General features: G+C 40.0%; 1 protein-coding gene across 1 annotated transcript; it reads left to right on the plus strand.

Moving 5' to 3' along the window:
* rnf144aa (ring finger protein 144aa) lies at positions 1 to 23,839 on the plus strand. The gene is made up of 8 exons (XM_037977839.1): positions 1 to 669; positions 15,129 to 15,279; positions 17,259 to 17,363; positions 18,104 to 18,164; positions 19,207 to 19,423; positions 19,518 to 19,665; positions 19,921 to 20,010; positions 21,550 to 23,839. Exons 2-8 carry the CDS (start codon positions 15,145 to 15,147, stop codon positions 21,679 to 21,681), a joined length of 888 nt encoding a protein of 295 aa, XP_037833767.1. The 5' UTR covers positions 1 to 669; positions 15,129 to 15,144; the 3' UTR covers positions 21,682 to 23,839.
* Positions 23,840 to 27,503: the final 3,664 nt, after the last annotated feature.

Below are 27,503 nucleotides of genomic sequence, written 5' to 3' on the forward strand. Positions count from 1 at the left end.
TTATTTGTTTATTTATTTAGACAAATGGCGTCTCTCCAGAGAGAAGCAGCTGATTTCCCACCGAGAACGGCAGCAGCAGCGAAGGAGAGGTAAACACACCGCCCCCGGATTTCCTCGCAACGAGATAGTTGCTTCTTTTTTTTTCTTCTTCTTCTTGTTTTTTTTTTCCTTGCGGACTTTGCGTCGCTTTGTGACGGCTGGACGTGGCGCACAGCTCGGTATCATCGACAGCGGGCGGACCGCTGCTGCTCCCGCTGTAAAAAACACTGACTGTCAGAAGGAAAGCGGAGGAAGAGAGGGAGAGGAGAGAGGGGGGGGGGTCAGCTGCAGCTTCTGCTTCCCGCTGGCTTCGCTTATTTATCTGCAGCGTGTTTCTGTATTTTTTTATTTTTTAGTCGCAGTTTTTGCTTCGCCGGTGGCGGCGGCGGGAGGGGCGTGAAAGCCCGAAATTCAAGCGCGGTTCGGCGTCAGAAGCAGGTCAAATGTTTCCACCCCGACGTTTCAGGGATCCATAATAAAACAGTGGCATCACCCCACCTCCCTCCCTTCGGAGAGATGTCCTCCCCCTCCGCCTGATTCGGCCTCCTCGTTAATCCAATTCAGGAGATCATCTCTGCAGCCCCTCCTGTGAGGTCACACCAACGAGACGGCGTTATCCCAGCAAGCCAGGTAAGGCTTCACAAAACCTAATATCCTCCCTCCCCTGTTTTCTCATTTTCTCATCTCCACTGCAAGATACAGGTTTTCTGATAGCAGCTACTCAATGTGAAGCATTCTAGCTCTGCTTTAAATAGACGCCAGTGAGACGTGCTGCTCGATCAGGATTGTCATTGCAATTGTTGCCTCGGATCACGTTTATTTGAGCTCCTGAGTTTAACATGCAAAAGAGTCAGGGGCTCCACTGAGCCCGGAAAGGTCGTCCGGTCAGTCAGTGCCCTGAGATTTCCACGAGATTAGATTGAGATTAAACACACGTCTCTGTGAAGGGAGGCGCTCAACACGACGCTGGGGTTTCTCCTTCTAGCCCTGCTATGTGATGCTTTTATCTCCCTGCAGTGAGCTGGACATGACTGGTGCTGAGGAAAACACAAACAAACATTGTTGCTTTAAGATTCAATGCATGCCACATGGGGAATAAACAGCTCGCCTCTCATCCTGTGCTTTTGCTATTGATTCTCACTCCAATTTCATGTTTCCAGCCACATCATCGACTGGGCTTCGTGCTTCTTTTCAGCTAAACCACACACACACACACAGACACACAATTAGAGAATGGTGTATCCTTTCCCTTGCGTTTCAGGGACATGCAAGCGATCCTATAAAGCACTACTCTCCTATTTTTTTTCTTTTCTTCAGAAAATAAAGCTCACTCCCAGGGCCACTCGGGGAATAAAAGCATCAAGCTGCTACTCCCTTCCCCTCGCTGCTGCAGATTTGTTGAAAACAAGAGATAGATGTGTTTTGTTTTTTGTTTTTTTCCTGCAAAGCAATAACACACTTCTCAGAGACCGGCAGCAGGCAGACGGTTCCCACAGGGGGGGTTGGCGATGGAACGAGGCTGGGGTTTCTTGATCCTGTTCTCCGTTAAAAGCTACCAAAAACACCTAAACACGCCTATTAACGTGCACGGAAGCAAATGCAACCTTTGCGTTTGTGCGCTACGACTTTGCTGTCTTTAAACTGTATTCGGTGATAATGTCTGTGCCCACGTGTATGTGTTTGCTTGTGTGTCTGTTAGCAAAATATCTCATGAACCACTGCAAAGTACAGCTAAGGAACCTTAACGAACACCAAAAAAAGCTATAACTTAGAAAATTTTACAGCTATTAAGTTGAAATTTGGTGTCATTGTAGCTGAGCGTCATTCCCAACACGTACTCTGACCACTTACTGATCACACAAGATTTGTTTATAAAACTTTGCCATTAACTACTGACGTCAAAGCTGTCTGTTAGCAAAATACCTCATGAACCACTGCATAGATTTTAATGAAACTTTCAAAAAAGTAATCACCCTGTGTACATCTACAGCTGATTCAGTTTTGGAGTCGGCCCGGTTTAAGATAGCCATTAGAGTTGATCAATTTTATTCAACACAAAAATGGTTCTGACTCAGTCATTTTTACAGATATTGAGCTAAAATTTAGTGTGTTGGTAGCTGGAAGCCATCTTCAACACATATTCCAATCACTACACAATACACGACATCTTTGCTTAAATCTTTGGCATTAAGTGTTAAGTTTAACATGTCCGTCTGTTAGCAAAATATCTCATAAACTACTTGACAGATTTTAGTGAGATTCTCAGAAACTAATCCTTGACTGTATATTTACAACTCATTAATATTTTTGTTTAATCCAATTCAAAATGGCTGCCACATCTAAATGACCTCATCTGACACAAAAATGGCTACAACTCAGTCACTTTCACAGATATTGAGCTCATTTTTTGGCGTGACAGTAGTAGCTCAGAGTCATCCTCTGAGCACTAACACATCACACAATAACACGAGATGGTGCATGACGTTATTTTCAAGGGTTTGGTCAAAACGGACGTACGTATGTCATTTTTCAGCATAAGATGATCTTAGTTTGAAACTATGGTAAACAAGTTTGGGCCTCGGACCAGGATCCTGCGTGCTCCTGGAGAGGTCGGCTCCGAGGATTTCTAGGTCAGGAAGCAGTGCCTAACGTTAAGGAGATTAGAAATGAGACAACCCGTCGGCGTAAATACATCTAAGTAGTCATTAAAACTTAATTACACTCCGTTCGTGGCCTGCGAAGTCTTGTCAGAACCAGGTCTCTAAACGGATGCGGATCTCTGAGGACTTGGCAGCACTAAATGTCAAACTATCCTGGTTAGGTAACCGAACTTTGTTTCTCCTCAGATATTCAGCACATCCCTGTGTGTGTGCTTTTGGTAAATCACTCCTTTATTCCACTGACCTTTTACTCTCAGTGAGAAGATGTCATTTGGGTGTAATCTGACTTCAGGGGTCTGTCTTTCTGCTGTCTGGTCGCCAGGGTTTACGCAACACCCCCTCAAATGCCACTTCAGCGGAGCGTTGTGGCTGAGTGTTCGGAGCGGTGCCAGTTTCCAGGTTAGCGGTGCGTTCGGAGCCAGGGATTGTGGGGAATGCAACCTCTGAAAGCTCATCGGCTGAGTCCTAAATAGCTCCTGAAAATGAGGGAGGGGCGGGGAGCATTTCATTTCTGTGTGTTATGGCTTGTTTTCAGGCGGGATGAGACGGTGGGGGCTGTAATGGGGCCGTTATGTCACGTCGGTCTGTTGTTGTGCCTTTTTTTTCCGAGGCATTTTGAACCGTTCTCGCAGGCTCCGTTCTGCCAGACAGGTATGGCTTGTAAAGCGAGACCCGGTTATGTAACGCTCCTCAGAATTTGCTGACCATCTGACACTTCCCAAGATTCAAGCTTTTTCAGTTAATGTGTGCGCCGCAGCTCGCCCTCGGGGCTGAGTGAGTCACACAAATAAGCAGAAAATAAAGTTGTTTTAGATGGAAAGAAACTGAACACTGTCTTCTCTTTAAATACTACGAGGAAGCCATTTTAGGCTCTCAAGCAGTGATTCGTGCAGATATTTGCGGTCAGATGATAGTAATTTACTTATTCTCAGGAATTTTCATAGCCCTGGAAATGCTCCAGTTTGGATTTGGATAAAAGTTTTGTCTTTAAGAAAAGTTTGGCTGTAAAGTTATTCCTGACTGTTTTTGTCACAGAAACTTTCCGCATACCAATTTTCCTTTAAAAAGTAAAAACACATTCGGGGAGTCGTTCTCGGAAACAATGGAAAGAATTAGTTGAAGTCCGTGAGTCATCAGTTAGTCAGTAGTAAGCCGAAATCCAGCGCATGGAACAGCATTCATGCGTGGAGCAAATAAACCAACAGTCTGCACGGCAACGCAGGTCTGTTTTAATCTGTACTTCTCTGCCCATATGCCGTTATAATTTAAACTTCTTTTGAAAGTACTAAGTGTAAAACATTCTGTTCTTTAGGCCCATTTGCTGGGCCAGTTTGTCAGCCTCCATGGTGATGATCAGAAAATGTGTTTTCCAGGAATTTGTAGCTCCAGGAGCAGAGTTATTATTTGCATCGGGGCACGTGTTGCTGGATAAATCATTCATCATAAAGGTGCTTCCCCAGCCGTGCGTGTTGTGTGCCTCTTCGCACCATCTTGGATGCTGGTTTCAGTAAATTCCACAGCAGCATTGAGCCCGTTTCTGAATGCTGTGCCACGATCAGTCAGCATTGTCCTTTTTAGTGCAGAGATTTCTTTGAATTCTCTTAATCTTGTAATTATATCATAGTACACATGGAATCTCCTTATTCTCTGCGATGTTGCACAAAGAAAACCTAATCCTCCGTTGATGTATTGGTGGGGTTTCAGCTTGGATGTTGGCCAGCTTTTTCAGAGCTTTCAGAACGATGATTAGAAAACTCTCCTGTCATCTTATCTGATAATAGAAATCCCTTTTCATCTAACTTGCCGATTACTGTAAGTAGAATTAGTCCTCATGTCACAACACTCTCGACTGGATGTTCCACACACTATACTTATATTTGCCTTTTTTTTTTCTTATTGTACAGCTCATTTGATCTGTAAAGTATAAACTAAATTTACTATGGATGACATAAACATATAGAACAATAGGACTGGATTAGTATGCTGATGTTAAATATGGGCTATTAGGGTGTATTCAGCCAGAAAACTCTTTTCATAAACAAATCGCCATGGAGTTTTTATTTCCTGTTTTGATGGGGAGATCTCTTTGAAGGGTATTTCTTTCCTTTCCTCTCTTTTATTGGGTTTACATCCTGTGTGTATCTATGGCAAATCCAACAACAGGATGCAGTAGCATTTCCTAAGGTAGGATTCGAGCTTCCTCTTGATTCTGTTGCATTGTGATTCGGAGACTGGGATTTCTTTACGTGACACCAGCTCCCCATCAGTGGGAACCGCGAGGCCTGCCGAGCAGAGGAGCAACACACACACGATGTCTCTGCTGTGGTGAAGCGTACAGCTCGGAGAGCTCTCAGCGTGCGTATAATCCTGGAATGAGGCCGAGTCTTTGCTCTCTTGTTTTGTCTGCAGAGACATAACTCCTGAAATTTCTTGGGAATGGTTCAGCCACAGATTAGGCTCTGAGTGGCTCTCTGTCGGAGTGGCTCTCTCGCCTCCTCTTGCCATGAAAACTCCATTGTCCGGTGGAATGACAACAGCCCTCATTGTCCAGAAGACTCACTTGGTATTTCAGTTTTAAATGTGTAGTTTTGACATGAAATCGAATCCATTTAAATATTTCTGTTATTCTATTCAGGTGCTGAATTTAGCTGAGGCAAATGACAGATGCTGTTTTTATATTTAACTTCCTGTATGTTGCTGCAAATATTACCATGGGGAATCTTGTATAAAGTGTGTATATGCACACAGAAGTTAAGTCACCATGGAAGTTCTTATTAGTGAGTTACCAGTGCTAACCACTGCTCTAACCTCTGCCCTACCGTGCAGGACAACATAATTGTTAGCTGAAGAAAAACATTTTCCATTACTTTCATCAAGGACGCCATCGGCACATCACCATGACTGTTTGTTCGATGATAAGCTTCATGGAAGGGAACAGTTAAAAAATATTGATTAATATAAAACAAAGAGCAGATCTTCAGCTGCAGCTCGGAGACATTTTGTCTGAGCTGTTCTTTATTTGATAGAGATGCTGTGAAAAATGGTATAAAAAAAGATGCTGCAGATAAATATTGTAGATAAAATTAAGGAGAATAAAAGTTGGGATGTGAGGTCATTTAATAATTTATTAAAGACAGCCTGATTGATCCCTTTAAACAGCTCCTCGTATATCAAATAAACCCACTGTTGCTGTGCATGTCTGTTTAGCAGTTCAGACCTGTGGACTGTGTTGTTTTTCCAAGCTGTGCATGTTGTGTCAGAATACTTGACCATTTTATCTATATGGATATTTCTGTTCTGTGAATGCATCCTCTTTAAATCTAAAAGCTGTGCGACTTTTTTTTTTTTCTGTACTTGAGTCTAATGGTGAATGAGCCTCACTATTTGTTGCCAGTTTCCACAATGTTTCACCTCAGTCAACATGGCCCTGTTTACATCTTACATTAGAATCTGTCTCCACATAAGCCCCCGAGTGGCCGAATCTCATTTGCTTTTACATTATGCAACTTATCCCATACTATTTATCATTATTACTTTTGAGGGGCACATGCTAGTCCTGCTTTGGTCCTGTTTTGCAAATCAGCACATCCCTGGAACTGACTTAATACCCTCAATTATCTCTAATTTATGTAAAATGTGAATGTGCCTCAGTATGTGATTAAACGCAACATCTACTGACTTTAAAGTAGAACAAATGGTGATGAGTTGTCAGCTGGATGTGCAATGATCACACTCAGATCTAATCACTGACAAAACTAAAATGGTCACAAACACAAACGGCAATGGCATCATCTCACACATCCAGTAACAACGGTGGTTTGTGACGTGAATGCACGCAAATACTGCAGTCTGATTGTCATGTCATGTCTGATTATAAAAAAAAGTCGCCTAAGAGTTTAGTCGATCCACTGTAATTTAGCTGCAGATTGTAAACATAAAGACTGAAGCTGTAAAAAGCAGTGAGTGACAACAACCCGCCAGCAAAGTCGACCCTTTGCCCAGGCGCTCCACATCTGTCAATAGAAATAGTCTCAGTGTGGCACGCTTGTCACCTTCACTTAGCTTTAGAGACAATAATGTGTGCAAAGATGGCTTTTTAGAGACTTGACCAAGATTGTACTGAAGTTAATTCAGATAACTCCTTTGTTTTTACCTCTGACATCAGAACAGATAATTACTGTTAGTTGTGTTTTCTTAGGTACTGAGAGATATAAAAAAAATGGCTTACTGCTAAATGACAGAAAAATGTAATACCCAAAATAGAGTGCATGAGGCAGTAGTTCTTCAGTGTAAACACATGACTGCAAGAGAAAAGCCGAACATTGAAAATGCCATAGAATCTTATAAATATCAACACTCAGTCATTAAGTGTTGCCTAAGCTTCACTTGTTTGTCTAACTGTGCAGGTTTACAGAAAATTGGAAGAGTTTGTTTCGGTAAAATACAGCTGAACTCGTGTTTTTGTTTCCTCTGATTTCCTGTTTATTTTTCTCTCACTCATTCACTTAATTTTTTTTTCTTTTTTTCCTGTTTCTGTTTTAGGTCCATGTCACTCAACCCATTGACATCCATTATAATACTAAACCAAATGTCCCCACTTCTCTCATTTTTGGGAATTAAAGCCAGGTGGACCCGGTTTATGGGAACTGCCATGTTGTATTTTTGTAACCAGAGTCTGTGCTCTAGGGTTGTGGGGCTTTAGGTCCCAGTACACCGGAAATGTTGTCTATTCATAACTATTTGGACTCCTACTGGTTCTTTTGTTTCACCGTGCCAAACTTTGCCTTTTACACTTTTTTTTTTGTTAATTCTGGGAGGTTTGGGTGATTGGTATGTGACAATACCCTCAGTGAATTGTTGCTACCAGCAATAAAATAGGCCTGCGTTTTTATTACTCAAAGTTTGGCACACAAATAATGTATTGAATGTAGAATTACTTCAAACACCAGAAAGCCTCCAACTGCACTCCTGAGGTTTTTGTGTTTACATATACACTGTTATTTGGCATAGAGTTGTTGCAGTAACTTAGCGGAGGGGGATGAGACTTTACTTGCGAGATCAGAATAAATAAGTTCGCCCTTGCTGGGGAAAAAAGAGATCTGTCAGCTAAGGCTGTTGGTAATTTTTATTTCAGTGTTATCACATCAACAATTTAACTGGCAAATAAAGTAAAGCAGCCCTACACACTAGCTGTGTATTCTATTGGTAGTTGGCTCACATTGAAGCACAGCAGTGGCAGAAAACCAAGTAAACATGAGACTGGAGGTTTTGTGCTCTACCCAGATATAATCAGTCTCTGTAAGGCCAAAACTACAGAACAGCCTTGTCATTTGAAACACAACGACACACACACACACAAACACAAACAGCTTCTCTACCTCTCTCACCACGCCAAAATATATTTAGGTGGTTGTGTAACTCCTCAAGGAATGGGAAAACTAGGCCCACCGCCATTCTTAGCTCCCCTCTTAGTGCACCCCTTCCATGTCAGGGACAAACTGTATCTGTCCCTCGCTGCTGTCCATCAACAAAGGCATGCCACCGTCCACTTTGAGTAACTGAGCTGTCCAAAAGTAACGGGTCGGTGTGCACTTTGAGTTCTAAATGTGGGTCAGTTGATCACAAGAGTACAAAGCAAAGTCATCCTGAGTTTGTGAATTGTGGCTTATCACAAAATGGTTTTAAGTCAACCTATGGACCTCATAAACATAAACTATATTGTAGTCACGGCAGATAATGTTTATATTTTTGACCAGAAACGCTTGTATATTTTAAAGGCACATATCTCAGATAAACTGAACACATTATACATGAGATGAAGACATACAGTATGATACAAACTGTTGTATTTGAATCATTTCTGTTTTGCGTTAGAAGTAGTTGGTTATATTGTGCTCTTACCTACTATTAATACCTTGTTTTCACCCAGGAAGGAACAGAATATATCAAAACTCACAAATTCACAATCTTTTTCACATTAAGCCTAAAATTATCTGCATTTCGGCAAATTCTGTCCCTTCAGCTAATAAAAGCAGTCTTGCAAATAAGACAATAATTAGTTAAATTAGCCACTTCAGGCAGTACATAGGTAGTAAAGTTAAACTGGATATTTTCAGATCGCAAAATTTCTATTAATTAAACTGGAGCAAATGAACTGCTTGTGTGATCAGAAGATGCCACTCAGAACTTAAACAGTTCCTATATACAGGAGAAAACTAAAAATGGTCTTAAGGCGGTTTCTGATTCATGTTAGAGGCTATTTTTCTTGTATCTTATAGAAAGATGAAAGCAGCCGAGGGTTTTGAAGATCAGGCATGAAAGTAAAATTCTCTCTACATTCAAACACTTTTGTAACATACGTCAGTCTTTATTGAGGTAGGGGAGGGAAGAGGGGAGGACTCAAGCAGCTCTGAAAACCTTTTTGCAAATTGTCAATCCCATCAACTCTTTCGATGACACGGCTTCAAATCGGGCATTTTTATGAGAACTTGACCAAATGAGCTAACAAGGAATTGTTGGGTCGTAAAGCGAACCAAGGGAGTCTATAAAACGAGCTTAATTGGCAGTTAGCCCCGTCTCCCTAGTTTTCCCCTGCATATTTTTCCTCATCATACTGTCTCTGCAGTGGGACACACCGAGGATATGACTAAGATGAAACTTAGTGGCGTCACAAATGAGTCCCAAAGAGGAGGACTGGGTTTTAGAGAGAGGAAAGACAGGAAGGAAGTTGGGAGGGAGGAGTAGACAGCTGCACTACGAAGTGCCTATTACAGACCCTTCACTAGAAAACAAACCAGTTTGAGTTTGGTTGCAGTTCATGTAACCATAACGTTTTCAATGCAGCTTAATTTCAGGTAATGGATTTGAATGTATATGTTTTAGTTAAAGGCAATTACAAAAATGACTTGAACCTGAAATGATTTATTTATTATATTTACCAAAAAACTAAAGTTGGACCCAAAGATTAAATTTAGCTGATAATTTAGTAAATTTAATGCCCATTGTTACATCAATCTTACACATTGTGTTGGCTTGTCCATATACTCCAGGTGGGTTCTTGTCAGGAACATTGTGGCTTTTCCTTGCTCTGGCTCCACACTTTGGCACCTCTAACTGCTGATCCTTCAACACGCGCTCTTAGACCCGTCTAGCTGGATGACGGCTGATTCTTGTAAATCGGCTGAGTGACATGTTTGAGTATGTGTTTAAAAATATCAGTGTGTGCAAAAGAATAATGTGTGGGATGATCCCAGTCTCACCACAGCTGGCATTTGTTAGCAGCTTGCTTCCGCATCCACTCTAGGTGAGATATATAAAGGATGCAACTCTTTGATGTGACTCTATATTAATATAATTATATATTTCATGAATTGTAATTCACTGTAAACCATTAACCAGGTAAACTTAGAGAGCCAAGACATGGGTTCTTTATATACTTTAATTGTTTCACTAATTCATTGATCAGTGCTGTTTTTTGTTTGTTTGTTTGTTTGTTTGTTTGTTTGTTTTCGTAAAATGACTCTTTAGAAAATCTGCCCAGTGATAAAACTCCCAACCATACGATGATACCAAAAAATTAAAAGACCAAGAACAACCACAAGTCGAAGAAGAAAAATGAAAATTATGTTTGATTGGTACAAATAATCATTCAAAGGCTATAAGAACACAAAAAGTATATCAAATTCATGATAAGTGATCACTCAAACTTGTTTTTCTTCTTCTAAATAAACCGTTGACAAGCATTGTTGCCATCATTTGGACCTGTGTGTGTCAAACTGTAGACCCATGAATCGAACGCTGTCACGTTCATTACCCAGATACCATGAATATGGCACATGTGCACATTGGAAAGGTCCCAATTACTTTGTGCACAGGAGTGGTGTGCAGTGTAGGAGTTCATTTTTAAATGACAGAACAAGCAGTCCAGATGTGAAAATATTCAGGTAGGATTTGTTTGTTTTCACAAGCCAGGAAGTTGTGTTTATAGATTCTGAAAAAGGCTGGAGAAACAAAGTAGAAATAATGCTTTAACAGGCAATTACAAATCATTCCCAGCTTATAATATTATTTCTGTCTGTACGTCTGTGTTGGAGATTGGTACAGTTTGTCAGACTTTTGTTATTGCTTATGTTCTTCTTATACAACAGAACTAGTATTGAGTAGAAAGTCAGTGTAACCCATAAACATTTTCAGGCTTTTTATTGCCTTAGCACAGATGGCTTCAGCCATATGGTGCTGCTGGGAGTTTGGGATTTACTATATATCTGCAAAGTTTTGTTAGCTGTGAATATTTTAGAAAAGAAATCTAAGAAGTCATATAAATTAGACCAACAAGCCATTGTCATAAACTCTATGACCTGGAGTGTTTTTTCCCCTAATTGAACAGGGCAGTGTATGTAAGTAACACAATTAAAAATGATCGTATCAACTCGTTTGACGCTACTAAAAATGTTACAATGAATACATTTCAGATTACTTGCTACCATTTACCTGACCTTCTCATTCATAAACAGGCTGGATGCATTTCCTCTACAAGCAACTTACTGTAATAGTGAAGGATTTTACATCAGTTCCTGTTTTGAGTTATTTGTGTGTTTAACTCTACAATATGAGATATTTGAGTTCTATGGAACTATAATGCCTCAGAAAAGACTAAATGGAAGTGAGAGATAAATGTTAGAAAACACTCTTAGAAATTGCAATTGTTATCATAATGAGAGTAGATGTGTTTTTCTTCCCAGTACTTGAGAGTTTCTGTCACATTATTTCTTTGCAGTAAATAAACAGGACTTTTAATAGCAGCGTCACATCTCATTATAAGTTTTCCAGGCAACTTTTGCATGGGAGTTCCAAAATGTAAACAATTACTTATTTCCCAATGTGTTCATCTTTGGCTGAAGTTTTTCCTATGTTTGCAAAACAAAAGTATGTGTATATAGACTGCATAGTTTCTCTTCCTATGCCATTACTGGGTAACACTGAATATATATATATATATATATATATATATATATATATAATAAATAAATAAATCGTTTGCTTTTTACCAAGACTTTGACAGTTTAACTACCCTAACTGTCACTGAGTCGTACAAACTTTCCAAGAAAAAAAACAAAATACAACGAAACTAAATAAGTTGTTTTGTTATTTCTGACAATGACGTTAATGGATGGCATCATATGGATTCTGCTGAAGGAAGAAGTTCCATTTACTTGAAGCTCCTAGGCGACCATTTTCACTCATTACGTGGTGGATTGTTAATGCATGTCTGGGTGTTTCTCCACTGGCTGTGGAGTCATTACAGCATGAATTATGCTGCGGCCAGTTAATATTTAAGTGCAACCCTTTCAGACTGATGAGTGACACATGGTGACCACCACTTGAGAGGGATGTTTGACCTCCGACTCTTACATTATTGATTTCTTTTTTTCCTATACTCTTTGGCCTGAACTGTTCAGACATATGGTACTGTGAGAGGCTGAAATGAGCTGACTTACATGGCCCCATTACTTAGCATATCCTGCACATTGTATGTATATGCTAGGGTGGGGGTGGGGGGTTTGGTGTGTGTCTTTTCCCAAATATAATGGACCACCTAATAAATGATGCATCAAAGAAATTTCACTTATCCACCTCCTTCACATGAACACTTACTCTCTGTGTCTCTCAGTCCATCTGTATGAAACCATTTCATTTGCTCCCATCGATCCAGTCTGTTGCTATATTTGCAAAGCCGATAGAAAAGCCTGCAAGAAGAGAAATGGATTCAAGTGTGAAAGCACCCCGAGAGCCACAGCCGTCTTGCTCTGCATAGTTTAAATCACTGTGTATAGAGAAGGAGAAAAACTGACTAATTTCAGTTTCTCCTGGAACAGCCATCTGCTGTACAGTTTGGAGATACAGAAGTGTTGAATCATGTCCCCAGGCTTTAAATTGAATCGTTTAGCATCTGTTCTGTTAAACGCAGCTGCAGTTCAGTGAATACATTTCAAGGTTGAGTCGTGTTGGAGAGGTGGAACTGTCTATCATCTTTTCAGTTCTTTGGCAAGTCCTGCTGTTTGGTTTAATACGTTAAGATTATTTGTTGACACCGTCATTCCAGACATTTAACTTGATTCTGTTACTGACATGTTACCATTACAGTGCAACAGCAAATAAGTTATCTACCCCAATTTTGAAAATTAAAAGTGTAAAATGTGATTAAAAACAGAATGCGATGATTTTTAAATCACATGAACCATATTTTATTTACAATAGAACATCGTAAACATTTCAAATGCCTAAACTAAGAAACTTGTAGATGGCAACAGTAATATTTAAAGGGCTCTTTTACTAGTACAAACAATAGATTTTGCTTTATCATTTCCAAAGCTATGAATCAAAGTCTGAATCCAAGTCATCTTCACCAAGGTTCTAAACAATCTTTAGAATTAGGAAAACTACACCCATATTTGATATACATTGACATCACTCGTCAGTATTTGTCCTGCAGATTTAACTTGTGAAAAATCTTTATGGAATTCTGTAGCGGGCTAATTCGAGTTTTAGTTTACATGTTTCCATAGCAACACTGGAAGTCCGCAAGTGTCCCTTTCTCCCTGTGGACATAGGGTGCTATGTCCTCTATACTAAAGAGGAGAGGGACCATGTGACTTGTTATCAGCGCACAGTTCAAAAGCCTGCTTCTTTGATGGTATAGGGGTGCATTAGTGGCGATGGCATTGGCAGCGTACAAATGTTCCCAGTAATGTCTTAATTCAGGAAAGGCTTTGCATATTTCAGCAAGACAATGCTAAACTGCATTCTGCATCCATTACAACAGCATGGCATCATATGCTGCTACTATGAAATTCAAAATTACCGTTTTTTTAATTTTCTAAGAACTTGTACAGTTTATTAGTTTGAACATTTTTTAAATGCTTGTGTTCAATTGTGAATAAAATATGGGTTTATTGGATTTGCAAATCATTTCATTCTGTTTTTATTTACATTTTACACAACATTCCAACTTTTTTGGAATTGAAGTTGTATATATTTTTTATTATATGACAAAAAAAAAAACAAGCACCCCCTCAAGAGTCGTGTCTGCAAGTCCCTGGCTCCAAACTGATAACAAACTGCTATTTAAGTTTTTGTGTACAAATTCAGCGCCCACATAACAGAGCTTCCTCGCTGCTTGTGCTACCGGGTAGCACATGGAGACTGCACGAGTCCATGGAGCGTTTCTATGAACTTTTGAACCCCCACCCCCACCCCCCCCCCTCCTCCCGTCCATTGTCCTCTTCTGCCAACAGCCCGTCGCCAATTGAGGCAGACTGCGACCATTGACAACAAACTGCAAACTCTTCTTTTCTGCTTCCCCCCACCCCCTCCTTCCATCCATGCACCCTCCATCTCTAAAAATCCTCCTTCAGCTGGTTGCTAAGCAGCAATGGGAGAGCTTGACAGTGCCGAAGCCGTGCGCGCAGAACCACTTCCTGTAAACAGTCGAGTGGGTGCTCTTTGCTCTCAGCTGCAGAGAGTGAGACGAGACGGCCTAAAATAACCCGTTCTGCCTCTCACAAAAGAGACGCACAGTTGAGGAGAGGGGAGGGGGGGGAGAAAAAAAAACAAACATGTTACTTAATTCAGAGCGAAAATTTCACCGGAGAGCTCAGACGGCTGAAGTTGATGGCCACAGGATTTTCAGGAGCTTTTGTATCATGCGCTGTTTGATGCCACAAAGCGTGTGGCCTGAAGTAAAGCTGAGCACAGCTGACATTGGCCATTTATGTTGGAAAGCTGGTGTCATTTTGCATATAGGAGGGCTTTTTGTGACTGTGTGGAGATCCTTAGCAGACACCACTCAGTGCGTTTTCACTTCTGTGCTCATGCAGTCAGGTTGATTCTGTGAAAGAACGTCACTGACTCTATTATGTAGAGGGTATTATGTAATTGGCCACAAAAGACTGAGCTTTTCTGTCACTGATATTCATGTTTTTCTGGATGCATACAGTGTAATTATGGCCTATCACTGAAAGGTGGGCAATGATGTAATTGTCTGTGTGTATTTGTCTGTCTGTTAACAAAATATCTCAAGAACTGAGAACAGGACTAGACAGATTTTAATGAAACTCTCAGGATGTTTTTATTACATGTGCATCTATTACTGATTATCCTTTGAAGTCAACTCAGTTTAAGGGGCGCGCCACAGTTAATCAACATGAGAAAACTCCAAAATTACTATATCTTTATCAGATTTATGGATATTGCACTAACATTTGGTGTGGTGGTACCTCAGAGTCATCCCCAACACATACCCGGAGCACGAACAGGTCACATGAGATCTTTGTTTAAAACTTTGGTATCCAAGGTGGCCAAACAATATTTGTCATTTTGAGAAATCCTTCAGTCATTATTAACTGTAATTTTTCTTTTTGGGCTTCTCAGCTCTGTGGTGGTAAAGATGACCACGGCACGGTACCGTCCCACATGGGAGTTGGCCGTGGACCCCCTGGTTTCCTGTAAACTGTGCCTTGGAGAGTTCCCTCTGGAGCAGATGACCACCATCACACAGTGCCAATGTGTCTTCTGTACACTGGTGAGTTCAACACAATATGGAAAATTAGACTATCCACAAAACAAGCCCATTCAAATGTAAAAGAATTAGAAAGAAAGCTCTATTCTACAACATTTCAGGCTCGTATGCATCCTGCATGAGTGATGTTTGAAAGTGTCTGACTGAGACTCGGTGTGTTTTTAACAAAGTCATAAAAAAAAGTTTCACTGTGTTGAAATCAGTGTTGTTTTCAAGATTCGTTCCAAAACTTTACGTTCCTTCTGTGAAAGAAGTGAAACAAGAAGAGTCAAAGCTTTTTGCCTTTAAAAAAACTAACATGTTGAGTTACGAGGGGATGAAATAAACTCTGCGAACGAGCGCCAAAAATAGCTGCAACTTCCTCAGACGCAGACTGGGTGGTGACAAAAGTGAACCAAAGTTCAGGGAACACAATTTATTCCAGACTGCAATAACATTAGAAGCTCGAGATACTTCTTCAACTGATATATATATATATATATATATATATATATATATATATATATATATATATATTCTTTCTGTCTTTTATTTTCAGGATTTTAGGATTTTATTACTTTAAATGCCAGTTTAATTCTTTTAAATAAATTATTTTTCCGATAATAAATAGCAAGGGGACAGGGCTTTAGTGGTGATTAGAGCCTTGGATATGTCAAAGATTAGCAACAAAATTGAACTGATTGCATTAGTATGTTTTATGTCATGCTAGATACTCCCTCTGGACACCTTTGTGGCAAAAATGTATGGGTTCAACATCTGCAATAAAATCCTCATACATTGACCATTTTTCTCTAGTTTTTATTTTTATTTTTCCAATTTTTTGCTTGAATCCTTTCATCAACTTCAGCCCTGCTTGAAATGTTATTTTAACCCTTCAAATTTCTAAATGCTTTAAATATTTAATGTTTTGAATTATTAAATATTTATTAAAGAACAGAGACAGAAAAAAAATCAATTATTTTCCATATGATAAATAATAGAGGGAGTAGTAGTGCCAGATCCTCCCTCTGGACGCCTTCGTGGCCAAAAATCCCTCATTGACTTCCATTAAAACCACATTTTGTAATCTCTCTGCTTTTACAATATAAAATGGTGCGTTCTGTAATGAAGACGGGCAGTGATGTTTGACAGTTTTACTGTATTCCATCAGATTTAACGGTTTGGTTTTTATATTTCAGAGCTGTGTTTCAAGTGTCTTTGATTAAAATCATGGCCCCCTGCCTTTACTGTACTGAAAAACAAAAACAACTGTTAGTGTGTCTATGCACCCGGCTGCTTTCATTAGTGGGCAGAGAAGAAGAGAGACCTGGAGCAAAAATGAAGACGCAGTTCAGTTCGATATAAACTTAAGACATGATCATGTAGGACTGATCTGAAGAAGACACAGGCTTCGACAGGAAGTCTGACATGGAATTCTCACTGGACTCCTCTGACCTTTGATGTAGTATTTTATAGAAGGTGTCCAGAGGGTTCAAAATGCATCAAAAGACTCGTAAGAGTAAGGGATTAAACATCGGATTTTCCAGATTTTAATACAAAAAAAAATGACCTTCAAAAATTTATGCCACAAGCTGTAACACAACCAAAAGGATCCTCGTTTAATCAAAAAAATAAAAGTTGAAAAAGATGTTTGTTTGATTGCTGCTGGATTCTTGTGTATTCTCTTAAACAACCTGATTCACTACAATCAAAAAATGCAATCAGAGTTGTATTGTTTCAGCTGGAACGGGTTCCAAACTCCCACAGAGGTTGAGGGTTTGTCAGCAAACCTGTTCATGCCGTGCATTATAAACAGAGGTCAAACATTTCACTTTTTAATCTTTGAAATTGTTTCTGGCACCACATATTGCACACACACAGTCAGACAGACTATCCATTATTGTATTTTTTTTTAATCTATGTTCTATTTTGTTTTGTTCTGCTTTGCATCCAGCTGGCCGGCTGACTATCACAGTAAATCACTATTGTTTTCTTCTTTTTAGTGCCTGAAGCAGTATGTGGAGCTCCTGATCAAAGAAGGCCTTGAAACTGCAATTAGCTGTCCCGACTCTGCCTGTCCCAAAAGAGGACACTTGCTGGAAAATGAGGTATGGTTGAAAGTGTTTTTGTTGCTGTGGAACGATATTATCCTCATGACCTTTTTTGATTCTTATACTTTGCACGGAGGCAGATTTTATACACAAAATCTGCTTTGCTATCCTCACAATTGTGCACAAACATGAAGAATTATTTTTTAATCTTAGGCCCATTTTAGAGCGCTTGCTCGTCATACCATTGCGCCAGTCTTATTTTAGGTTGCTTTACTTTTCTTTTTCCTCTGACAGAAAGTTGTACACTTGTAGAACACTCTGTAACCTATTATGTTATATAAAAACTTCTGGAAATGACTCCTGTTCCTCTTCCAGGCAGTTTTTGCTGCTGGGTTCGCTCTTTTTAGCGCCGTCTCATCTTTGGTTTTGCTCACCGCAGCAGTGCATTTTGAATCAATTAGTATCACTGACTCTTAGTGAAACCCTACCCACCCCTGCCAGTCACACAGTCTCATCTCCTTCTGTTCCGTCAGCGGCGCCTTCACCTTGTAATTGGTTCTCTTTTACAAAGTCCGATTGTTCATTTCATTGACCGTTCAATGATTACACCTAACCCCATCAAGAGAGCCTGGGTGCGCACATCCCAGTGTTTGAATTTCTCTGTGAGAATGAGAATCCAGAGCCTTACAGGCAAAGAAGTAGCAGGACTTGATCTTTTTAGAAATGAGATTTTGATGTAAAATTGCTTCTATATTTATGCACAATTTCCTTACCTTTCCCCCCCCACCTCTCTGCAGATTGAGTGCATGGTGGCTACGGAGATGATGCAGAGGTACAAGAAGCTTCAGTTTGAGAGGGGTGAGTCAGTGTAAAAGCAGCCGTAGTGCGTCAGCGATAGCTCCGGGTTTCAAGTGGGTGATTTGTGGGCTATGAGTGTACGCACGTGGACTTTCCTCGAGAGATGCTGCGTTTTTACAGTGACACGCAGAAAGGTGACGACAGTTGCTCGTCGCACGTGTGCCTGAAAGGCTGCTCACACTGTCTGGAAAGACTCACCTGCTGAAGGCGGGGTTGTTTTCTTTTTAACTGCACGAGGGTTGTTTTCTCTTCTAAGTTTCAGTTTGCAGTCTCTAATTTGTTTGTGATGCAGAAACTAAAGAAATCATTTGGACTCAACGCATAAATTGTATGGATTGAGATCAAATGATTCAGTTAAATCTGCTGCCAAACATTAATAAAAATGTCTCATCTTAGTTGAAGCAGGACATTTAGAACAATGCATTTAAGTCCTTTGAACGTCATTTCTACTTCTCTACCACACTTTTCAGGTCTGCACCTTTTTTTCTTTGTAATTAATGTTAACTTTGTACATTTCTGCTGTTAAGATAACATCACATCTGTGTCATTTTGCTTCACACCGTTAACGGAGAGCTGGTAATTGATATTATTAACAAGACGACAGGAACCAAGCTGTGCAATCACTCTTTGATGGCCCTCACCCTGCAGGTTCTCCATCTACACAGTGACAAAGCGTATATAAAACACAAACATCTCACTTGCAGGCATAAATTAATGAGAACAAGCACCAAAAAATAACTGAGACAAAGATTTCTATAAAGAAGGAAGAATCCTCAAAAGGAGCTTTTGTCTTTGAAAAGTGATGCAAAAGTTCCAAAAGCTAGAGAATCATTAAAAGTAAGTCAACAGAATATGAAGATACAAAATTTGGAGGGTAACATATATGTCAGATGTGCATAAAAGTCACCAACCAGGTTGTGTTCTTTTCGGTAAGTGTGTTATATCTACTTTAGGAGAGAATTTGAAAAGATTGATCACTTCTCTGAACTGTTCTGTGTTGTTTGTTTTGTAAGTTGCACTCATGTGGCGTTTATTCCATCAGAGGTGCTGCTGGACCCGTGTCGGACATGGTGCCCCTCCTCCACCTGCCAGGCCGTGTGCCAGCTTAAAGAGTCCGATTCTCCAGCTTTGCCCCAGTTGGTCCAATGTGCCGTTTGCGCCCTGGAGTTCTGCTCAGCCTGTAAGGCTAACTGGCACCCGGGACAGGCGTGCCAGGAGAGCAACCTGCCCATCACCTCCTTCCTGCCAGGAGAAAACAGGTGCTGCTTTAACTCTCTGCCGAGTCAAGGAATTGGTCTCTTTGTCCAATCAAACACTTTTACAGACCCTAACTTGGTGCCTACGTCTTCCCAGCTCTTTCTTTAAGAATGAAGACGACGATGCACCAATCAAACGCTGTCCGAAGTGTAAAGTTTACATCGAGCGGGACGAGGGCTGTGCACAGATGATGTGCAAGAACTGCAAACACGCCTTTTGTTGGTACTGTCTGGAGTCTTTGGATGTGAGTTGGATCATACTTGTTGACTTCATACCTAATTAAACATTTATTCCGACACTAAAATACAGATTATTATTATTGAACTACTGCACTGTAATAATTCATTACCCGGGGATGTTATATCATTTGAACTGCTTGAGCAGAGACGTCTGAACCACACTGGTCACTCGATAAGCAATCTAGTCTGAAGAGCCTCTCACATCCATCAGGCAGCTAATGGTCAGTCCTCATCTGTGTGTGTGTGTGTGTTTGTGCCAGGATGACTTCTTGCTGATCCACTACGACAAAGGGCCCTGTCGGAACAAACTGGGCCACTCCAGGGCGTCCGTTATCTGGCACAGAACACAGGTGAGGACCCCTATCCTTCCCGCCGCCCCCTCGTTTCTCCGCTGGGCTGCAGCATGTGGCAAAAAACGTGCTTCCTTGTTATGCTTCTCTCCGTCATTTGGCCCCAATACTCCCATATTGTGATGGGCTGGTGTTATTCTGACCACACAATAGTGGAAAAACAATTTGAGCCACATGTACCAGCAAGTGTTATTTTTCTCCCTTTTAAAACAGGTTTACATAACCCAGGTTATTTTGTGTTTTTACGTAACAAAAGAAATATTGCAAATAAATAGCACTGGAATAGATTTGACATGTAACTTTGCTCATTCAAATGATGCATGACATATGAAGCATCGAGTATGACACGCACTTTCTCTGTTTGTGAATATGTTCAAACCTGACGTCGTCTCTTTTATTCAGTTGCAAATTTTCTCCTCCGTATTTAGCAAACTAATCTATTCATGCCATTGCACGTCACGGTTATTTTCTCAGCATTAGCATACACATTGGTATCTGTTGCCTAGTGGGGCAGACTGAGTCATGTGATTACAGTTCAGCTTTGTTTGTCTGTCTCCTGCTCTCACCCCAATTTCGCTGTTTTGCATCAAAGAAAGTATCCCTTTTCACTCCTTTGAGACGATAAAAAATTATTAAAGTGAACCTCAGGTTTACCTTCTGTAGTTATCTGAGACGGAAGGGTTAAAGGTTGCACAAGAACGTTGTTTTCTAAACATAAAACCTTCAGGGTCTGTTAACAGGAGCAAACTGTGCTTTCTACGGTGTGTCTTCTTCCACAGAACAGTCTGTTCAGAAAGAAGGATAACAGTAGTGAGTGCAGCAGTCTGTAATTTAAAAAGCACAAACTTGCCAACACGTGATCCTGAAAAATATTTTCACTTTGTCCTCCAAAAAGTAGGGAAAAAATTCTGTTTTAAGTCAGTGGTCCATGTGACTCATGTTATGGCGTTCTTTTTGTTAGCTTTGAATCTGCAGGCGTCTGGCTCCCCCATGTGGCGAATCAGTTGAGTTGCACCTTAAATACAACTTGAATTTTCTACCACAAAAATGGCTAATTTGTGCCAGATTTTTAAAAAAATGTGCAACTATGATGTAGTAAATAAAACTCTCATATGAAGAACATTTTCTCCAATCGAAAATCTGTTCAGTGCATATTTTGTAACTTTAGGACAAATGGATTTGTGCCTCTTGATTTGAGAGTTGCATGGTTTTGGTAAAGCATGTGTGACTTTGCAATTTGACAAAAACTTCTATATCTTGATTTTCCATTTCACATCAAACCTGTACATTTGCGTCACAGTGTTACACAGGTTTTGATGTAGAGGAGAAAAGGGTCGTTTGATGCGTTGGCTGCCCTCTGCTGGCCATTTTGTGCTATTGCAGTTGCTTTGATGCAACTATAAAGTAGTTTATCAGTAGTTTTCAGTTTAGTAGCTTACAAATTATTATTATTTGTTTATTTTAAAATAAGTGAAATAAGTTAGAACTAATGTTGGTATTGTTTGTTTATTTCCTGTTGTTTTTGTGGCCTCCCCTCAGGTCGTGGGCATCTTCGCTGGCTTCGGCCTGCTCTTGCTAGTTGCCTCCCCGTTCCTCCTCTTGGCCACTCCCATAGTCCTCTGCTGCAAGTGCAAATGCAGCAAAGGCGACGACGACCCATTGCCGACCTAAACATCGCACCGGAGTTGACGTTGAGCCGCTTGCGAGGATCTTACTTTTGTCCGTTTCACCACGTTCCATTCTTCTTCTCCCACCAGCTTTGGGAAAGCTTCATTTTATTAGGGGTTGGGGCCCGCACCCGCCCCGACCGCTTTGGGATTCATCGCTCTGCATGAGGCCAGAAAACAGTCTAGATGTTCCTCTATTGAGAGGTGCAAAGGTCAAAGGTGAGCGAAAGGGAGACCAAGCGAACATTGCGTCCATGTTTGTAAGATTTGGATGGGTTTTGGGGATGTGCAGAAGGTATGTGCCACCCTGTCGGGGTCGTTGCTTTTGTCTCATATTTTGGTGGGAAAACGTTATGAGATGCTTTTCTCTTCCCACTCAGGAGCCACCTGAGGAAGAACTCTTACTTTATTGCTCAATTTTGTTTTTTTTTGGTTTCTTGTAACATACACACACACACACACAAAAAGCCACACTCACATGTAGCTCTACAGATTCAGCCAGTAGCAGAGGAGATTTGCACCACGCATGTTTGGTGTTCGCTCCACGTGCGCACTGAGCGGGAATTCGGAGGTAGAGATGAGAGGCTGGTGTCGCTCTCAGCTCGATGTACAGCACGTCCTCTTGATGATGTCAATGTTTTATAATCTCGCGCTTTTAATAGAACTGTGCTAAGAGTCGTGTCTGTGTGTTGTACTTTTCAGTCTTTTCCAGCCGGCGTATTAAAGATGTATTAATATTAAAGAGGACTGCCACTCAAATCTGCAAATACTTCTTTTGTGATAAAATGACAAAGGTGATTAGTTTGGTTTAGCATCAGCCTTCTCTTTATACTTATATTTGTTTTTATGACTCCATATTCTTTAAAACGCCTCCAGTTATTGATCAGATTACCACCATATATGAATTTCCCAAATTGAGTGGCGCTCCCCTTTAAGCACAGCAGTAATTTAATTCCTATCAAAGGTCTTTTTAATGCTTCATTAAAAACCGATGTCTCTCCTGTAACTCTCAGTCCTAAGGTGATGGTTTAGCCAAATAGAAATTATTAGCCTTAAATCCAGACGAGCCTAAATCAGGCGCCTCCCCCTGTGCATTAAGAGAATAAAGCATCAAATTCTAATAAATCCAGGGAAAGCATGTTCTTCAGGCATTCTTAAAGCCTCCCAGAGAGGAAGTGAAGCCCTTTACCTTCAGATGATTCTATGATGTCTCCCATATGCCGCTCTCTTCATAGCTGTAGTGTAAAAAAGACACAGAAGGAAAACTGTTTTTCACATTGTGTTGTGCATGCCTTTTTAAAGCCGTCATCGCATCTGATCCAAAGCGTAACTTCAGTACGCCCCTTTTTCGTTTTAAGACTTCGAACAAACCCCTGCAAACTTGCATACGTTAGTGGTCAGAGTGTTATGCTTTGCTGGTGGCTGTATTTCCCAAGAACAACAAGCAGCTAACCGCTGCAGGGATGTCAGAAGAGCCTAAAAGGGTAAAAATAAAAGAATGTGCTCAAATTCGCCGCTCTGTGCTGCAACACTTTATCTATGCAAGTTTGTACATCATCGTTAGCTTAATGAGATATGACAAAAGCTAAATATAATGTTTTGCTTACACAGTATAAGGCTTTAATTTAAAGGAGAATTCTCTCCGTATTTCCTCCTCTTTCAGGGTCTGAATGATTAATTTGGTTAAAAGAATGTTTGGAACTGAAGGCACCATAACCAGTAACTGAGATGTCGATGTAATGTTGTTGCTTGAATAAAGCTAGTTATAAACACCGATTAGAAAACACTTCAGCTCATTTGTATTAGTAATGTTACATTTTGCCCCTTTTTTTCGTAGCTTTTTTTCTTGCTTAGGAGAACAGTTTTCTTTTTTCTCACAGTTTATCAGGCAGTCGTCATGCTGGGTGAGAAACTGAATGCAAACGCAGGGTTTGGAAAATGTAGACAGGAGATTTCCAGGATGTTCCATTGTTGCTGTCGGCTTCCTGGAACGCCCGACCTCCCTGAGAGAGTTTTGTTTTCTCAGAGAGACGTTTTCTTAAATAAGATTTGTGAGTACACGTCTGTTTGGGAACCCTGTTCACAATGTTGTCGCGGATCTAAAATCTCCTTTAATCAAAAGCAAAAAAACCAAACAATTAAAGGCCTCGCTTTCCTTGAAAGAATGCATATCGAGTTTTAGACTAAGATCCTTTTATGTTGAGAAATGATGAAAGTCACACCTTAAAGCTAATGTTATGAACAAACTCAAGTGATATAAGAAGTCTTTATACACGTCTCTCAGCTACTACCACATGAAATGTTCAATACCTGAAAACTGTTGACTGTTAGTCATTATTGTGTTGACTAATATCAACAAGCTGTGGCAGCCATTTTCACCTGGATTTACTCCAAAATTTAATCAGTTGTAGATGTGCATCCTGTTACTGCTTTCAGGTGGTTTCATTAAAATCAATCTAATGGTTCACAAGATATTTTGTTAACAGAGAAATACTGTCGATTCCAACAATTGATGCAAGTTTTAAACAAATATCTTGTACAAAGAGTAGCACTTAGGAGTGTGTGTTTATAAATTACTCTCAGCTACGACCACTCCAAATTTTAGCTCAATAGTTGTAACAGTGACTGTAATACAGCCATTTTTGTGTTTTCTAAAGTGAATTGGTTGTGGCCGCCATCTTAAATTAGATTGGCTTCAAAAGATAATCAGCTGCAGATGTCCATCCAGTAATTATTCCCTGAAGGTTTCATTGAAATATGTCCAGTGGTTTATTAGATATTTTGCTAACAGACAGACAGAGTTGTCTCCAAACGGTTAATGGCGAAACTTTAAAGGAGGAACTTAAAGAAGGAGCACTCAGATTATATGTTGGGGGTAAGTCTCAGCTACTACCAGACTGAATTCTAGGTCAGCCTGTGTAAAATTGGCAAAGTTTTTAGCCATTTTTGTGATTTCAGTTTTTTTTTTTTAACCCTTTTGATCCTTCAGACCTTAGACGATTGAAAATGGGGCCTGTAATTTTCCTTTCAAGCAGAAACCTGTTCGTTCTCATTCTTTAAGCTGCATTGCAAAATTTAGACAGTTTTCATTTGCCGTCGTTTACTCCTTAGTTCTTTTTCTTGAACAGTTTCACATCAAGAGTCCCGATTTATTTTATTTTATTCCTTTTTTTGCCACAGATCCAAAGTGTAAACTGTTAAAGCATCGTTTCAAAATGTTTACATGTGTGCAGTCAGTCGAATCAACTTGTCATCACTTCTGGTTAAAAGGTTTCAGCGTTGGGATTTGAATATTTTCCATGAGAAAAGTCCAGTTTTGGTGTCAGTCTGTGTTCAGCTCATGACCAACTCCCTTTCTGTCTTCAGATTTGTTCAGGGTAACCAGTAGTAGCTGTAACCACGACTTTGAGTTGCTCTCGTTCACCTCCCCGCCTGAATGAACTGAATCAGACGTCAAAGCCCGTTCAGTTTTTTTTTTTTTTTTTTTTTTTGAGTTCCTTCCCTTAAAACATGTTTTCATTCCTTTTATGACAATCGTGCCAAGCAAATTTTCCTAAGAGGGTCAGGTCCACTGAAGCAGTCAGTGCACTATGTACTAACAGTTTTTAATAGTTTTTCTTTTTTCTCTCTTTTATGTTTTCCTGTGTATGGTCTGTGATTTGTGCAATTCTGCTGTCTTCTCATGTAGCCAAAAATCGATGTCAGGCAAACAAAGACAGCTGTTTTTCAGAAGGCTTTCTCCTGTATTGTATATGATTATATTATTATTATTATTATTATTTGAAAACTGCAAAGTGCTCGTTATCAAACCTCAAGCAGGCACAAACTCCACTTCCACGTTTTTTAACACGGAGCTCTTCTTCACCTGTTCGCCGACACTTCGGGACTGATCGATTCTGCATTATGCAACAGATTAAGAGCCAAGCAGCAGGTATTACAATCACCGCTGTGTTACATTGCATAATTACTTCTTTATCAGGGCTTGGAATGAAGGTCTACGAGCACTTCACGCTGATGAGTCATCCGCACAAGTGTTAGGGAGCGTTTCTGCATTAAAACAAGAAGGGGAGGTAAAGTTTATGTCACAAAAGCGAAAGGTCTACTCTTCAGATAAAGCTTAATTAAGAGCAGCGATTTATATATTAGATATTACTGTGTCAAGAGATGAAGCTGCATGATTTTCTCTGACCTCTACGTGTTAAATATTACAATATTGTAGCCTTTGAATATCTTTGGGTTAGTAGCACCAATCAACTCATCCTTCAGGTGTCTAATTATTCCACTTCCTTTCCGTTTTCAGCGGATGTATTTTCATGTTCTGATCTAGTGCTGCTCAGCCTTCTTATCTCCGGCTTCACGTCTGTTGCTCTTTGTTGATTTTTGTTTTTGTTTATGAACTATGCCCACGACATCTACATTCGTCTGTACAAAGAAGCTCATAATTAACACTGTTCATGGCTAAAAGTGGCTTGTCAGAGGAGTTGCTGTTGGTGAACGACATGTCTTTTGTGTCGAGTTGGTGAAAGTGGTTTCGGTTCGGTGCAAAGTGAACTGACGAACAGATCGACGTTGTTAAATGTATTTGAATCCGTTCTGTACAACTCCACACTCAGCATCTCAGTTTGTCTCCATTCTCACCAACACTGTGACATCAGGTATTAAAGGTTCTTGTTTTTATGTGATTCTGCTCTCTTCTTTCATTTTAGGCTTTGACAGGCATCAGAGGTGAAATGGCTCCCTCTGGTGTTCAAAGTGTATACTGCCTGTTTGAAAACAGATCTGTGAAAGTAAAACTTTGACTTGAGTTAAAATCAGCTTGGATATGTTTAAAAATAATAATCTGATTTTATGGCCTTTATAACTCCTTTCTAAAGGTAATCAGAACGTAAAATTGAAAATTCCTTTTTTCAAGTATCACAAGTCCTTTGTATATTACAACAACAATTCCAAAAAAACAACAACCTTGAAACATAAAGAATGTAAATCAAAACACAATGCAATTATGTTTTATTCACAATGAAACATGGTAAACATCAAACATTTAAACTAAAAAATTGTACTATTTTTATTTTTGTAAAAAAAATAAGACTATTTGATGACAGCAACATCTCAAAAAAGTGGGGATGGACAACAGAAGGCTGTTAAATAAAATCTAGCATTTAGCAACTGACTGGATATAAAAAGCATTTTAGGGAGGCTGAATCTCTCAGAAGTAAAGATGGGCAGAGGTTCACCAGTCTACAAAAACTCCAAAATATAATGGATTAATTTCAGAATGGTTTTTTTAACAAAAAATTGGGAAAACTTTGAATTGTTCATCATCTGGAGTTCACTTATAATAACAAAACTAAAAACTGTTCTGTGGTACAAATAATTTGAAATTCATATATCTATATATTTTTTTTTTTTGGAAACCACGAACGCCTCATTCTCAAGACATTCAAAACACGCAAGTACTGCCTCTGGCACGGGCAACTTCCACATCTGGAAAGATGCCATCCATTCAAAAACATATACGCAGGTTTTACAACAACATTATGCTCCCATCCAGATGTCTTTTTCAGGGAAAACGATGCTAAACTACACGCTGCATCCATTCCAGCAGCGTGGCTTCAGAGTAGAATAATCCGAGTTCTGAACTGGCCTGCGTGCAGTCCTGACGTCTTGCCTATTTAAACCATTTGACACATCATGCAGGGGAAAATGTGGCAAAGACAACCCAGGACTGTTGAACAGCTAGAGTCCTCCATCAGACTCCAAAACCTCCAGCAGCTGCTCTCCTCGGTTTGTTTACAGACTGATATTAAAAGAAGAAGGGGGATTCTA

Source organism: Kryptolebias marmoratus, linkage group LG10 (genome assembly GCF_001649575.2).
Source record: "Kryptolebias marmoratus isolate JLee-2015 linkage group LG10, ASM164957v2, whole genome shotgun sequence".
NCBI lineage: Eukaryota > Metazoa > Chordata > Actinopteri > Cyprinodontiformes > Rivulidae > Kryptolebias > Kryptolebias marmoratus.